The sequence below is a fragment of the Limtongia smithiae genome (assembly GCF_038497785.1).
Source record: "Limtongia smithiae strain NRRL Y-17922 unplaced genomic scaffold V1518scaffold_2, whole genome shotgun sequence".
Classification (NCBI taxonomy): Eukaryota; Fungi; Ascomycota; class Lipomycetes; order Lipomycetales; family Lipomycetaceae; genus Limtongia; species Limtongia smithiae.
The window spans coordinates 420,134-433,819 of record NW_027117623.1 but is presented as its reverse complement, the minus strand read 5'-3'; the positions used below and the strand labels follow the sequence as shown (position 1 = coordinate 433,819).

Below are 13,686 nucleotides of genomic sequence, written 5' to 3'. Positions count from 1 at the left end.
CTTCTCGCACGTCAGAATTCGCAAACGCTCGCACTTGGGTGAAGTTGCTGCTACCGCTGCACCGGAAACAAGCTCTCTCGCTACCACAGACTTGCACCGCGCCGCACGCAGTCTGCGGGGTTCGTACTCCCTTTACTTGTTGTCTATATGCAGCCGTTCACATAACTTCCCGCATCGCATCGCGTCGGCCGGATGTCACGACTCTAGTTAACTACAGCAGTCCACACAAGGCATGAGTAGATTATACCCCCGCTCATCGCTACGACGCGCTGTGCGGGAACATTCCAACGGTTGCAAGGTCGCGAAAACCGCTGATATTCTGGTGCGCAACTTAGCTACATCCTCATCGCACACAAACACTACGGCGCCCTAATAATGATCTCACTAGGTGTACCTCAACTATATGACTTTCCTCGACGCGTGAGTTCATATGCTATTAATTGCACAGATTTTCTTGTTTTTGACCGTTATGTAGGTTACTAAGGGAAGCGAATATCGAGGCTCGTCAGGCTGGAGACAAGACAATTCGGAAGCGACATATCGACAAGGTGGCACACGTAAGTTGATCATATCTACTCTTTCTAGTATGCGACATGGTGCTTACGATGATTTCAGACGGTACTGCACCGATTTCGAGGATAAGGTCCCACTACACCACACAAACAACACCCGGACAGACGGCAATAACACGCGGCGCTCCGACGGACTCAACGCCGACCACAGCTCTCTCACACCCACACGCCAATATCAATAAAATACACGCTGAATGTATTATAACCATATATTAACAATTAGCGATTACCAATTCCCAGCTGCTTATCTCCATATGCGCCAACATATCTAAACATCACCAAGTCAACCAACACACGCGTACCTACACAACAATTTGCAGCCTCCTCAACAGCAACAAACAAGCTGATTGTGTGGTTCACTTTGACAACATATAATAATACATCAGCAGAAGTCAAGTTCAGTTAGTGTTAGACAGAAAAATGATAACCAGAACCAACAAGCTTGATATATCACACGCGCACAATATTTAGTAACGAAACTTGCAGGCCTTTTTCAAAAATACAATGCAACCAAACCCCAAATGACTTAAATCAAAAACAAGACAACATAACTGACAAACAAATGCGAACCATTGAACGTGTATTTTTTCGATCTGTAAAACGTGCAGGTCAGCCTCATGTAGCTAAATACGCAAATATTCCAAACTCACCATAATATAACACAAATAAACCATTATTCTCAATAAAGCTATGGACTGTGTGGTCCCGCTAATAGATCAATAATAACATCTAATGACACAGTTAGTACTCGTCCCGTAACTAATCAATTATCCGAGGCTGACCTTTGAACACAGTGAAATCAATCGGCTTCGAAACGTATCGCGAAAACCCGACTATTGCGCACTGTTCGGCCACATCCGACATCACATTCGCACTGAGCGCGACAATAGGACACGGCTGCTCAACGCCATTCAGCTCCTCCCATCGCCGCAGATCAGTGCAGGTCTGGAATCCGTCCTTGCGCGGCATGTGGAGATCGCAGATGATGAGATTGTAGTATCCCGGATGCGCGTTGTAGACCTTCTGCACGCATTCAACACCATCCATCGCGGTGTCAACTACTAGACCACCTTTAACCAAGAACTTGTACAACACTTTCTGGTTCACCGGGTTGTCTTCCACAAGAAGTACACGGTAATTGTGTCCTTCGACGGCGTCTTGTAGTTCGCCAAATAACTTATTTAGCTCAGCGCGCTGATCTTTTTGTGGTTCCGAACTCGAGCCAATGCGCTGCTGGTCAAGTGACCCCGTGCGACTACTCGCTCCGGTAACCTCCGGTGAGTTGAAAATCGGAGTCCACCGCGCTACCTTCAACGGCTTCGAAACAAGGAAAAACCTCTGGCCCAGCTCGCGATCCAAGATACTGTAATCCACAACACCATCGCCCGACAAAGGTCTTGAGGTTGAAAGCACGCTCGCGTTGCAGCTCACCTTAGCAAACATCCTTGTAGGTGACGATGGACCTTGGTTGTGCATTGTCGATGGCATTCCAGTCGCGTTCGCGCGTAGATTCTGCATGATCTCCGACTTCTGCATCGGTGTTGTGAGACCAATCACCTTCGTCTTGCCAAAAACCTTGGGATTTGAAAACACTAATATCGCAAGAGCGGCAATTTCCGTGTAATCGTTGACATTGATCACTATGTGAGTAAATGGCTGCCGCTCGGTCGGACTGGGGACGCGTGACCCAAGATGCTTTAGCATATCAACAGCCGAAACATAGTCAGTGACATGTGCAGTCTCGACGATGGCATCCTCAGAAAGAGCTTCCTTGATATGATAAATAATTGCCTCGGTGGCAAATGGATACTCGCAGACCACCAGAGCAAAAACCGGATCGATATCACGCGGCTTTGTAGATTTCGCGGCCACTCGTTGAAGTGCAGACGTGGTCGAATCACTCTGCTTCTTGTGTATGTCGACAGGAAGCTTTAACGTCATATCAGATCTATCTCGGAACTTAACTGCCTTGTAGAACTCTTCGGCAGTCTTGTTATGAGTCGCGACCGAGCCAGGAGATAAGAGCGGAGTCCCTGGACCAGGTTCATATTGCTCAAAGAGGGGGGAGATCGTCGCTGAAGACAAAGGTTGCGGAACTAAGGAAGAGACGACGCTGGGGCGGAGTGAAAAGGGCGAGTGCTTGTCTAAGTTCGACAGGCCAGGAGTTGCATCGGGTCTACCACCCGCGCGCAAACCATATCGAGAGCTACTATGCATCAGTGGGCTCAGACCAAGTTGATCATGTTCGCTCGGCAAACCAAATTTGGCGCTGAAATAGAACGTCGAACCCTTGCCCTTCTCACCCCGGCAACTAATAGTGCCACCGTGCAGCTCGACTAATTGCCGGGAGATAACTAGTCCAAGGCCACTGCCCCCATGTCGTCGTGTTAGTGTGCCGTCAATTTGGCTGAATGGCTTGAACATGAGCGCTTCTTCCTCCTTGTCGAACCCGGCTCCGGTATCATGGCACTCAAAATGCAACATAATCGAATCAACATCGCGGCTTTCAACCGAGCATCGCAAGAAGACTTCGCCCTTGCTTGTGAATTTGATAGCATTACCGATGATGTTCAACAGAACCTGCCGAACCCGGATACGATCACCGTTCACGATAGCCGGTACGGAATCCTCGACGATATAATTCAGCTCGATGTTTTTGGATATCGCCAACGTACTCAGCAACTCGGTAGCGTCCTCGATCAGCAAGCGCAGATTGAACCATTCCCTGTGCAATAGCATTTTTCCCGCCTCGGCCTTCGAAAGATCCAAGATATCGTTGATTACAGATAGCAGCGCCTCGGAACTGGTGCGAATTGTGTGGCAATAGTCCAACTGCTCAGATGTCAGCGTCGTATCCAGAAGGAAATTCACCATTCCAGAGATGCCGATCAGCGGAGTCCTGATTTCGTGCGACATGTTCGACAAAAATCGAGCTTTCGACTCCATCGTACGCTGCGCGGCGTCCTTGGCTTCTTCCAGCTTCTCTTCCAGAAGCTTATGATCGTGGATATCAGTACAAGTACCAAACCAAGTTGGATCACCACTTGGACTGAGCGAATCAGAATCAGCAGTGGCTCTGTCACCTTCAGAACTTTTCCCAGGCCACACCGTGAAAGTTTCCTGCTGCTTGCTATCGGCACACACGCAACGAACCAGATGCCATCGGTATTCGCCTTTGGCGTTCCGCAATCTCACTTCACAAGAGAACTTGTTCTCAATTATCTCAGGCAGCTCACATTTGGCTCGGTCTTCGGGATGTAAGCACTGTAGAAAGCCAAACCCCTCAGCTTCCGTCAACGACTGCCCCGAGTAGTCCACCCACTGGTTATTGGTGTAGATAATTCCATCAGATCGCGTTGCTGCAAACACAATCAACGGACTGGACTCCGCTAACGTACGGTATTTTCGTTCGCTCGCGAGTTTCTCGCTCTGCCGGATGGATTCCATCTGCGCAACGCACTGGTCGTGCACGTCTACACTTGTGCCAAACCAATGCACAATGGAGCCCTTGGAGTCTCGAAGCGGAACTACTCGGACAATAAAGTACCGATAAACGCCGTCAAACCGTCGAAGCCGGAGCTGCAAACTCAGCGGATCGCCATTGCGCATGGCAGACTTCCAGGCCTTGGTAAACATGAGTTGATCGTCAGGATGCATCCGCTTAGCAGGTTGCTGATGACAGAATTCGCTCGCGGTGAGTCCATTGTACGCCAAAGTGCGAGCAGAAACCCACGTGATGCTTCCAGATTTCGGCTTGGCAATGAAAAGATGCAGCGGCATGGAGTCGATGATCGTACGCAGAAGCTGTGGCGATGGCGGAAGCATGTAGCGAAACTCATTGGTTTTGAACATCTTTTGCGTTGGAACTGGCGATGGCGCCGAGGAGAATGGCGATAAAGGCGACTTCGGTGCCGGTGGCTCAAATCGGACAGCTCGTGACGCGTTCATCATTCTGCCGCGGCGATTATACTTGAACGACATTGATGAAGTCAGCTGAGCAGTTAAATCTGAGTCCGAATAATCGCCGTCGTCGGGAGACCCGGCTGGAGTCGCCTTCATGCTCGATGGCGCCGAAAAGTAAGCACTCTTGGTGCTAGCCGACGAGCCAAATTGAGCCTGCAACTGCGAGTCACTACTTCCTGCGGGACTTGGTGCCGCTGAATCCTCTGACAAAGACAGTTGGCTGAGCCCAACATAGCTTCCCCTCGCACTTGGAAGAACGCTGGACCGACGACTCGAAGCCGCGCTAGACTGTCTTCCAGTTCGATGGGAAGTCCGCAATCGATCATGTCCGCGGTGTCGGTGCTCCCGTAGGCGATCAAGTTGATACACCAGATTCGAATGTGCCTCCGCAAGCAAATATGACGCCGCGATGTGCGGTGCGAATGCGCTGAGAGATTTCGCAAGATTCAGCGGATAGGGAATGACGTCGGATAAGATAGAGACAATTGCAATTGGCACTATGCCTCTTCGCTTTCGTCCAAACGATCCGTTACCACTAAGTCCTCTTGCGAAAGACGGATGCACTAGAGGAATATGAATGACAGCATAGCTGGACTCCAGACCAATAGCGCGAATCGGCTCCTGGTTAGAAGGCGTCAAACTGCCTGGATCTTCGTCTGGTGATGCAAAGGCTTCCTCAACCGTTGGTTCCAATTCTGATGAGAAGAAAGGGTTCTGGTTGTTGTCCTTTGAGACGGCAGGGGATGGGGCCGGAGAATTTGACCATGGCGACAGTAAAACTTGCTCGTAGTCCTCATAAGACAGATCTCCAGCGGCAAATGGTGGCGTGCTTGATTCGTCGAAAGGATCTCGTAATGGCGGCTTCATGAACTTGTTCATCCGGGTCGCGAACGCGTTGCGGTGATGCAGTTGTGGCCTCTCGGTTGTCACGGAACTCTCGCTGACGTTCGAATAAGCCGACTGTTTGCGACTTAAAGGGGATCGTGTCCTGCTTTCGGGAGGCGTCGAGTCCGATGCCTGAACATCGTCCAAATTGCGATATTCGCGCTGGAGCAACACAAGCTTTCCGCGCTGGATCACTCGATTGACACCAGAGCTGTCTATGAGGGGGTCGATGTCGGATTCGAGCGGTCGAAGGGCAGAGTAAATCTTCGCAACTCCTTGTTCGACTTTTACGTGGCCTCGTTGCAGAAAAGGAATACCATGGTCGTCTTCATCACCTGGAGTAGTGCTGCCACCAGAAATTCGCCGAACAAAGTCTGATCTGTCATCAGTAGAGACGTCGCCGGACGGGCGATCAGTCTCAGCATCTGTGTCGTCGCATGTCAGATCAGTCTCGGAATCTAGCGACTGGCTGCTGTCTCGCATGGAACGCGGAACATCAGCGTCAGAGCCGTCGAACATATCGATCCAGTTGCCGTCGTCGTCGTCGTCGGCAGAGTCGAAATCTGAGAGCTGATCGCTGCCTCTGACGGATCTGGTAGTCTCGCGCTCGATGCAGTCCGCAACTTGGGACCCCCGATGGTGCTGTAGTTGGGACAACGACCACGGAAGCCTCTTTGAAGTCCACACTCCTTTGAGGCCCCATGGGGTGTTCGCCATGTCGGTGAGGTCATTGGGGATGAGCAATGAGGCACGCTTGGCCATGAAGACGTTCTCCAGGATGTCGGTCAGGTTGTGCCAAAACGCATCCATGCCCGGATCGGAATTAAGAGTCAAGGCGAGGTCGTACAGCTTTGGATTCGGAAATTCATAGTCGTTGATACCATTGAAGTTGGTGGGCACGGTTGCAAAGGCCGACATGTTGCTGGCAGCGGGCGTGCCGACGTGTACCTGTGACTGGACCTCTTTTACGGATGGCGCAAAGGAGAGCGATGGATAAGCGTGGGTCTGAACGGCGCTGACTGCCTATAGTACTTTGCGTTAGAGCGCTGCCAAAAACAAGCAATATAGCTGTTCGCGATGCTTACCTCGCGTAGCGAATCAACAATTTGGTCGTCGGAACTTGCGAAGGTCGCGGTGGCGAGTGATTGCGGAGACGAAGCCGACATGGAGTGTATTGCAGGCAGATCAAGACGAAGGTGGGTCGTAGTGCGATTGCTGTCATCGTCGAGGGACACCGGCCGAGAAAGAAGCGGCGCCGATGACATCAGTGCAGCGCTAGCCGAAGTGGGCGTCAGCTTCAACAGCGGGACCGAGGTGCTGGGAACATCTGTGGTTCGCGGACCGGAGGCGCTCGATATGCTGGACGACGCAGAGATGGTTAAGGCAGAGGACTGCAGGGCAAAGGAAGCATCGGAGCTGACGGAATCTGCGTCGACGTCCTTGGCGGGGATGAAGGTGGCAGGAGTGGTGCGCAGGAAGGCAGCCGGTGTTGAGCTCGCGGAAGGCGTATCGTTTGCGGCCATATTTCAGTGCGGGAACTGAGTGGAACGACGCGCAGGGGCACGCCACAGCCGCTGGTGCTGAGAGCGCGGGCGGAGGGGCGACGTGGAGAAGCAGAGAGGACGTCTGGCGAACAGGTTGCAGTGGTGGCTAAGGGGCAGAAGCTGGCAGTAGGTACAGCAAGTCATATACACCTGGGCGTGGAGCAACAGAGGGGCGTCGACAACATGAAGAGCGATGGGGATGCGCGGGGGTGGAGGGTGCAAGCGGTTAGGGCGCGCGAGGAGGCGAGTACGCGGAGTAGACGCGAAACAGGGCGGCGAACGCGAAGGGCGGGCCGAGAGATCAGGCGAAGAAGCCCGTGGAAGACGAAGCGCCGGGCGGCGGAGACGATGGATGCGGAAACAGCGACGCACACAGACACAACAGTGCACGCAACCAGAGCGAGCAGCAGCAGCAGAGGTGGCGGACTGTCAGAGTCGTGAAGAACGCTACGAAAACGCCAGCGGCCGGGTAACGGCTGGCCGCTGCCCGTCTGCACTGACCGCTGACGTCACTGCGCGCCAACTGACGTCATCAGGGCTCACACACCGCACCGCCGCAGACCCGGCCCTCGATCAGGGACCATCTTCCAGCCCGACTGTCGCTCGGCTCTCCCGCTATGTATGTTTCCACCGCACCAGGCCGCACCGCGCGCGGCCGGCGAGTGTTCGTGACCCGGCTGGACGTTGGGGAACTGCTCCGTGTTCGATTCCACTCTCTTGGCTGTTCGTTAACAATGCGGGGCGGGCGCTGGCGCGTGAACGAGAGCGACCAGCGGGGAGCGTAGACCGCAGCAGCGCTGGCGCGTGGGAAGCACGCCAAGGCTATTTGTCACCCTGCCGGCACAAGGTCTGCGTCTGTTCAATACGGAACCTATACAGAAAATTGCACTACCGCGCCGCGGAAGAGTATTCTTCTGCCTGTGCTCTCGATAGTCGCGGCGGAGTGCCCAACCGCCAGCATCTGAGTCGACTGTAGTCCACTGCCAGCCCCTTAGGCTGCGCAGCATTCTCTTGCGCTGGACTCCCGGCTCCCAAATGGCTTGCCACCCGCAAGTCGAGTGGTCCTTCAATCGCTTCGCTTCTGCATCTCGTCATCGCGCTCTCGCAGGTGGGGTTTTCCTACAGCCTGATATTGTTGTGAGAGTGGATACACCGTGTCTCTGATTGGGCGGCGTCTGCCGCGACGCTGGCGGCCCGGGCTCATCGCTCAACGCACACTGTGGCTTCGCTGGCACGCCCACGTCGTCATCGTGAGCGCCTGCGCGTGTGAGGATTACGTCCTGTTTGCGTTCTCGTCGCCCCATCCTGGGTCTCCGCCTGATTTCCTCAATGCTCTCGTTGTGCGCTCGCTCGCGAAAACACCACCGCCACAGCCGCATGCACCATAGTAGCCCTGCACACAGTCGCTTGCTCCACTAGCATATTGTGGCGCAGGCTTGTGGCCCTGCTCTGCAAGCTATATCATTTCAGGCTTAGCGCTGCACTGGACGTGCTTCATCATCAGTTCATTTTACATGCGTTAGCGCCTGCCAGAGCACCCAACCCGAACTCTCATGCTGTGCGCCACACCGTCACCGCCGCGCGTCAGCTGCGCCTGAGCTTGCCGTTGCGCTTAATTCTTTCTCCCGTCCACCTCTGTTGCCCCTCCTCCTGCGACCGCTGCAGATCCACATTCTCTTGTTCAGTGGCGTCTCCTACTGCAATGTACAGACAGTGCTCGACAAAACTCGGCCGTTAGTGCTCACCGGCTGCGGCTGCTCCCTGAGTCGTGCCCTGCGGGCCGTCTCCGCGTTGCACGGCCTGCGCGTGCCCCATGTCGGCATTGTGATCCACTGCTGCTCCTATTCTGCCCACGGTGCCTAGCCACCCTATTTTTGTCCTCTCCAACGTAATAGCGCTCTGTTCCCCGTTCGACGTCACCGCTGCGGCCCTGTGGTGAGTTCCATCCCTCCAGTTCCCGGCGTCGCCTGTCTGCCTCCTTCTTCTGCTTGAGGAAGTCGCGCATGCTGGCCAATGGGTCTGCAAACGATTTAGCCTTCTCCGCCGCCCGGCGGTCGCGTTCGCCAGTGCGGTCTGCCGCTTCTGATGACGGCTCGTTCAAAGATGCGTACCACGGCGTTTGCTCTTTCGCGAAACTGCTCTTCGGTTTCGCTGTCTCTGTTGCTCGTCTTTTCTGGACTTTGCTCTCCGCGTCGCCCTGTAGCTGTGATTAGTAATTTGCCCGACGTTAGTGCGGAATTTGCATGTTCACCTTCTCAAGGTCTTCAAACAAATTGATGTGTTTCTCCTGTCCGGCAATCTCTTCGCGGTCACGGTGTACATGTGTTATGCTTGTCTGTTCTCTCTGTTCGGAGTATTCTCTATCTCTCTTGTTGCTTTCAACTCCATGTCTCTTCTCCCTGTCTATGCTCTCCACATGTCGTCCTGTGTCACACGCTCTGTCACTCGACTTCGATTTCTGTGGTGAATCTTCACGAAGATGATCCATTGAGACATCTTCCTGTGCAGCTTGTTCAGAACCATCACCCCTCTGTCGCTGTCGCAGTAACTCCAGCCGATACGCTCGGTCTCGCTCTCGCTGCTGCTCATCTTCCTCTTCCTCGCGCGCGCGCGCCTCTGCCTCGTCTCGCCGTACGCGCTCGATGTTAGCGTCATTGTACACGTGGTACGACTTGTGCTGTAGAAGTTTGATCGGCATTGTGTGTGCGGTTCCCCCGTTGTGCTGGATGTTGCGATCGAGTGGCTGCAGAGCGGGGGACGTGCAGCTGTGCACCGGTTCATTTACGTCACATGCTAAAATTTCGAGGCGATGAGTTCGGTCGTAACTCTCCGAACTCTAAGCGATATAGGTATCATACTGGTCACCTGGCCATCCATCTGCACCCCTCGCACTTCTCAGATCATCTAATCCTGGTAGTAACCAACCTAGGTCCGGTGGGGTGCTCACTGCGCGATATGTCACGCGGCGTACGAGACAGTAATCCATGCTCGATCTTGAACATAGTGAGCTGACTTCGTCACGCGTTCGTAAAGTCGGTGCACTTGCTTCCAAGACGCGGCAATTGATTTGTGGCCACCTAGGCGAGTACAGCATACTGGCTCCGGCATCAGTCGTTCAATTATATGCAGAAGCAACTCTTGATCCGCTTGCATGCTCTTCTGATGCATCGACAAATGCTGATCTCTCGCGCAATGCGGATCGCGTTCGAGCCGCGACTGTCGCTCTGCGCACGCTGTGTTTAGCGGAAATACGATCGCATGCACCCTCGACCGTGCCAATTGTATATCTAAACCTCTTCGCTGATGCATGCATTTTGTCCGCGCTGGAAAAGCTACTTGTAGGGAGCAACGGGAGCCCTCGCGGGTTATTAGAGGTGATACCTTACGCTGAGATTATTCGCGACATAGATACCGGACTTGTTATTAGCGGGCCGAGTATCTCAATCGAGCTACGAGCAGCGGTGAACGAATTGTTATCTAATCTTGCATTGGTTGAATCGTGCTATTTTATATTTTCAATTCCGGCGGATCGCGATGAGTTTTGCTCAACCTTGTTCGGCTCGTTCGTGGATTCGGTATATGCACCGACTTTGCAGTACAAAGTGCAGCAGATCCGCGGAACGTCCGTTTCTTTGTTTGACGACGTGCAGCGCAGCTATACCGATCAGTCCAGTCATATCGTGCAAAGTGCTTCTGCCCCGGAATATGCACCAGTCCATTTCCTTGGCCTCGCCACAGACTGGCCCGCGGTTAACAAGTGGAATTCGCTCACATATTTACTTGAAGCTACAAACTACGGACACAGACTAGTTCCCGCCGAGATTGGGTCGAGCTATCTCACCGACGCTTGGGACCAGAAGCTACTCCCGTTTGGCGACTTGCTGAATGACTGGTGCGACCCGCGATGCTCTGTAGCAACTGTGAAGTATCTCGCGCAGCATGATTTGTTTTTGCAGATAGAGACACTGCGCCGTGACATACTTATTCCGGATATCATCAACGCACGGTCTTTATCCAAACGTCCCAGAGCAGTCGCGACGACTAGCGGTGGACACACAATCATCAACGCGTGGGTTGGACCTGAAGGAACGATCTCGCCTCAGCATACTGATCCGCATGACAATATCCTGGTTCAAGCTGTGGGATACAAATACGTGCGCCTTTATCCCAGAACAACCGACAACAGTGCCATGTATCCACATAAGAGTAAGCTTGCTGATATGAGCAACACGAGCGAGGTCGAGTTGGAGCGTGGTTGTTTTGGTACCATATTTGGCGACTCCGATGTTTTAGGAAAACCTTCATTTCTGTCCTACAGCCAAGCGCTGATGAAAACCGATTTGAATGACGATGGACTCGAGATTAATTCTGCAGTATTTCTCGGGATGCGGGAACGAATGATAGCGAAGAAGGAATATCGCGAGCGGTATGCCAACTTCGCCTGGGACAGCGGATATTTAGAATGCATACTGGCGCCTGGTGACGCGCTATTCATCCCGGTATGTAATTTTCGTACATGTACTTTTGGGATGGCTACTAACAACGAATAGGCTGGGTGGTGGCATTACGTGAAAAGCTTGTCTCCAAGTTTCAGCGTAAATTTCTGGTTTTAACACTCTGATTGAGATTTGTCTTCACAATTACACAACATCTTCCGTAGCCCAATTGGCTGCATCACGTTGTAAAAACTTATAGGTCGAGTCCAAGTTTCTTAACCACCTCGGCACTGTCGGCCGGCATGAGCGCACCCTCTGGAGGCGTGCTTCTGGCCTTGAAGTCGGCCGCCATCTCGCCCATGGTGACCCACTCGACGCCCTCGTGGCTGTTGATGTATTCGATCAAGCGCTCGTGCATGAGCAACACGTGCGGGCGTCCGGATACATCGGGGTGGATGGTCATCGGGAAGATGAAAAAGTCGTTCTCGCGGTAGAAGTAATCGAAGTGATCCTTCCAGATGTCTTCAATGTCGCGCGGGTTGATGTAGCCCATGGAATTGGGGGCCGCCTTGATAAACATCTACACCTGTTAGTGCCATTCAGCGGTACGTGTGGGTTAGCGACTTACCATAGGGGGAAGATCGTCAATATACCAGTTACCAGCAATCTCAACAAGACCGGTATCCTGGCCATACTCAAGCGGCTTCATCCATTCGCTCGCCTTCTTAGAGTAATCGATCTTAGTCCACGTGTCGCCGGTGCGGAGCCAGTACGGCTGGCAATCGTGGTGGCTAAGCGAGTGATCGTATTCGATTCCATAGCTGAGCAGCAGCTCCGCACCCTCCTTGGAAGTCTCCCACCACGGCGCAACGGAGCCCTTGGGTGGCTTACCCGCGAACTTGGTCAGCAGCTTGAACGTGTGGTCCAGCACGTCGGCCTGCTGCTCCAAGGTCATGTCGGCAGGGTTCTCGTGAGAGTATCCATGGAGGCCACTGCATTCAGGTTTGTTAGCTTTGGATCTTTGAGAAAGCGTGCGCTAGAAGAATATACATTTCATGGCCTTGGTCGCGGATCATGGCGCACTCCTCAGGAAATGTCTCGAGCGAGTGTCCTGGGATGAACCAGGTCGCCTTGATGCTGTACTTGTCGAACAGCTTCAGCAAACGGCGGACACCAATAGTACCGGCAAAGAGACCTGTAGAGCTACATCAGTTGAATACACTTCTACTGTCTTGTCATTCGATACGCACCGCGAGAGATATCGTTCGAGGAGTCCTCGCCGCCGTAGGATCCAAGCCAACCAGCGACAGCATCGATATCAACGCCATAGCAAACCAAAACGCCTGAGTTAATTAGCAGACAGTCCTCTTGCAATTGGCATCATAAGCACCACCAACCACCGCAGAGCACGCCACGCCAAACCGCCGCCAATCCGTACTGCGTGCCTCGGGGACAGGGATATCAAAAACACTTACGCTTCTTGCCCATTGTAGTGACAATTGATCAGAAAACCAAAGACGAAAGAGAGGATTGTCAAAGCTGTGTGCTCTGAACTGCCGAGGTTGTGGGCGGTGTGGGAGGAGACGACGTGCAGTTAACGATCGATCTTCAGACTGGCCGTTCCAACTTCGCCATCGTCTACAGCTCCAGTTCTCACGCAATTGCTTCCAAATCCGCTGTTTCAGCCCATAGAGGCATTATACTACGACTTCTCATCCCAATTGACCCTAAACGACCTCGCTTTATTCATTTTTAAGCCTCGTAACATGCCGCCGAAGCTGCGCACGCTCCCAAACTCGTGACGTGATAAGCGTAAAGCCGTTATCGATTCTCCTGCCTGGCTCACGGATCACACCAATCACAGAATGAGTCACAGAACCCCGGATAGGCTCGAGCTTGAGGAAGGGCCTGGTGAGGGAAGGTCGTACGGTTTCGTCATATCGATTCTGTATGGGTTTGGCTTGACTATCTGAAGATCAATATGAGCATAGAACTTTGAATGACTAGTTTTCGGGCTGGTGCTGTAGATCTCCGGAGAACAATGGAGAATTGCGAGTTCATTGGACAAGAAGAACGTACAGAGCGGAGCAAGTTCTTCCAGCTCGACACCACCTTCATTTACAACGCAGCCGCCATCTCTCTCACACGAACACATCGCTCGAATCTGGACTCAGACGGGTCTTGTTCTCAACGAATCTCGGGTCCTAGTCGCAGTGGAGTCGCAGAAAATTGAGTGTCGGACTAGGGCACCTGTTCTTGGAGGATGGAAACCTTAAAATCCCGGCG

The 13,686-nt window shown here is 53.0% G+C and overlaps 5 protein-coding genes across 5 annotated transcripts; 2 read left to right on the top strand and 3 right to left on the bottom strand.

Moving 5' to 3' along the window:
• The first annotated feature begins 177 nt into the window (after nt 1-177).
• On the top strand, nt 178-1,058 carry V1518DRAFT_411706 (uncharacterized protein). Its single transcript, XM_066902919.1, has 4 exons — nt 178-322; nt 389-420; nt 476-557; nt 616-1,058. The coding sequence occupies exons 1-4, from the start codon at nt 233-235 to the stop codon at nt 640-642; spliced, it is 231 nt and encodes a 76-aa protein (XP_066761181.1). The 5' UTR covers nt 178-232; the 3' UTR covers nt 643-1,058.
• Nucleotides 762-7,412, bottom strand: V1518DRAFT_411701 (uncharacterized protein). The gene is made up of 3 exons (XM_066902918.1): nt 6,506-7,412; nt 1,355-6,443; nt 762-1,301 (listed from the first exon to the last, which is right to left on the bottom strand). The coding sequence occupies exons 1-3, from the start codon at nt 6,941-6,943 to the stop codon at nt 1,261-1,263; spliced, it is 5,568 nt and encodes a 1,855-aa protein (XP_066761180.1). The 5' UTR covers nt 6,944-7,412; the 3' UTR covers nt 762-1,260.
• A 1,016-nt stretch (nt 7,413-8,428) lies between these two features.
• Nucleotides 8,429-9,732, bottom strand: V1518DRAFT_411698 (uncharacterized protein). Its single transcript, XM_066902917.1, has 2 exons — nt 9,216-9,732; nt 8,429-9,161 (listed from the first exon to the last, which is right to left on the bottom strand). Exons 1-2 carry the CDS (start codon nt 9,660-9,662, stop codon nt 8,706-8,708), a joined length of 903 nt encoding a protein of 300 aa, XP_066761179.1. The 5' UTR covers nt 9,663-9,732; the 3' UTR covers nt 8,429-8,705.
• V1518DRAFT_411697 (uncharacterized protein) lies at nt 9,717-11,747 on the top strand. Its single transcript, XM_066902916.1, has 2 exons — nt 9,717-11,463; nt 11,515-11,747. The coding sequence occupies exons 1-2, from the start codon at nt 9,949-9,951 to the stop codon at nt 11,575-11,577; spliced, it is 1,578 nt and encodes a 525-aa protein (XP_066761178.1). The 5' UTR covers nt 9,717-9,948; the 3' UTR covers nt 11,578-11,747.
• Nucleotides 11,497-13,179, bottom strand: V1518DRAFT_411694 (uncharacterized protein). The gene is made up of 5 exons (XM_066902915.1): nt 12,876-13,179; nt 12,651-12,743; nt 12,451-12,595; nt 12,029-12,392; nt 11,497-11,980 (listed from the first exon to the last, which is right to left on the bottom strand). Exons 1-5 carry the CDS (start codon nt 12,886-12,888, stop codon nt 11,654-11,656), a joined length of 942 nt encoding a protein of 313 aa, XP_066761177.1. The 5' UTR covers nt 12,889-13,179; the 3' UTR covers nt 11,497-11,653.
• Nucleotides 13,180-13,686: the final 507 nt, after the last annotated feature.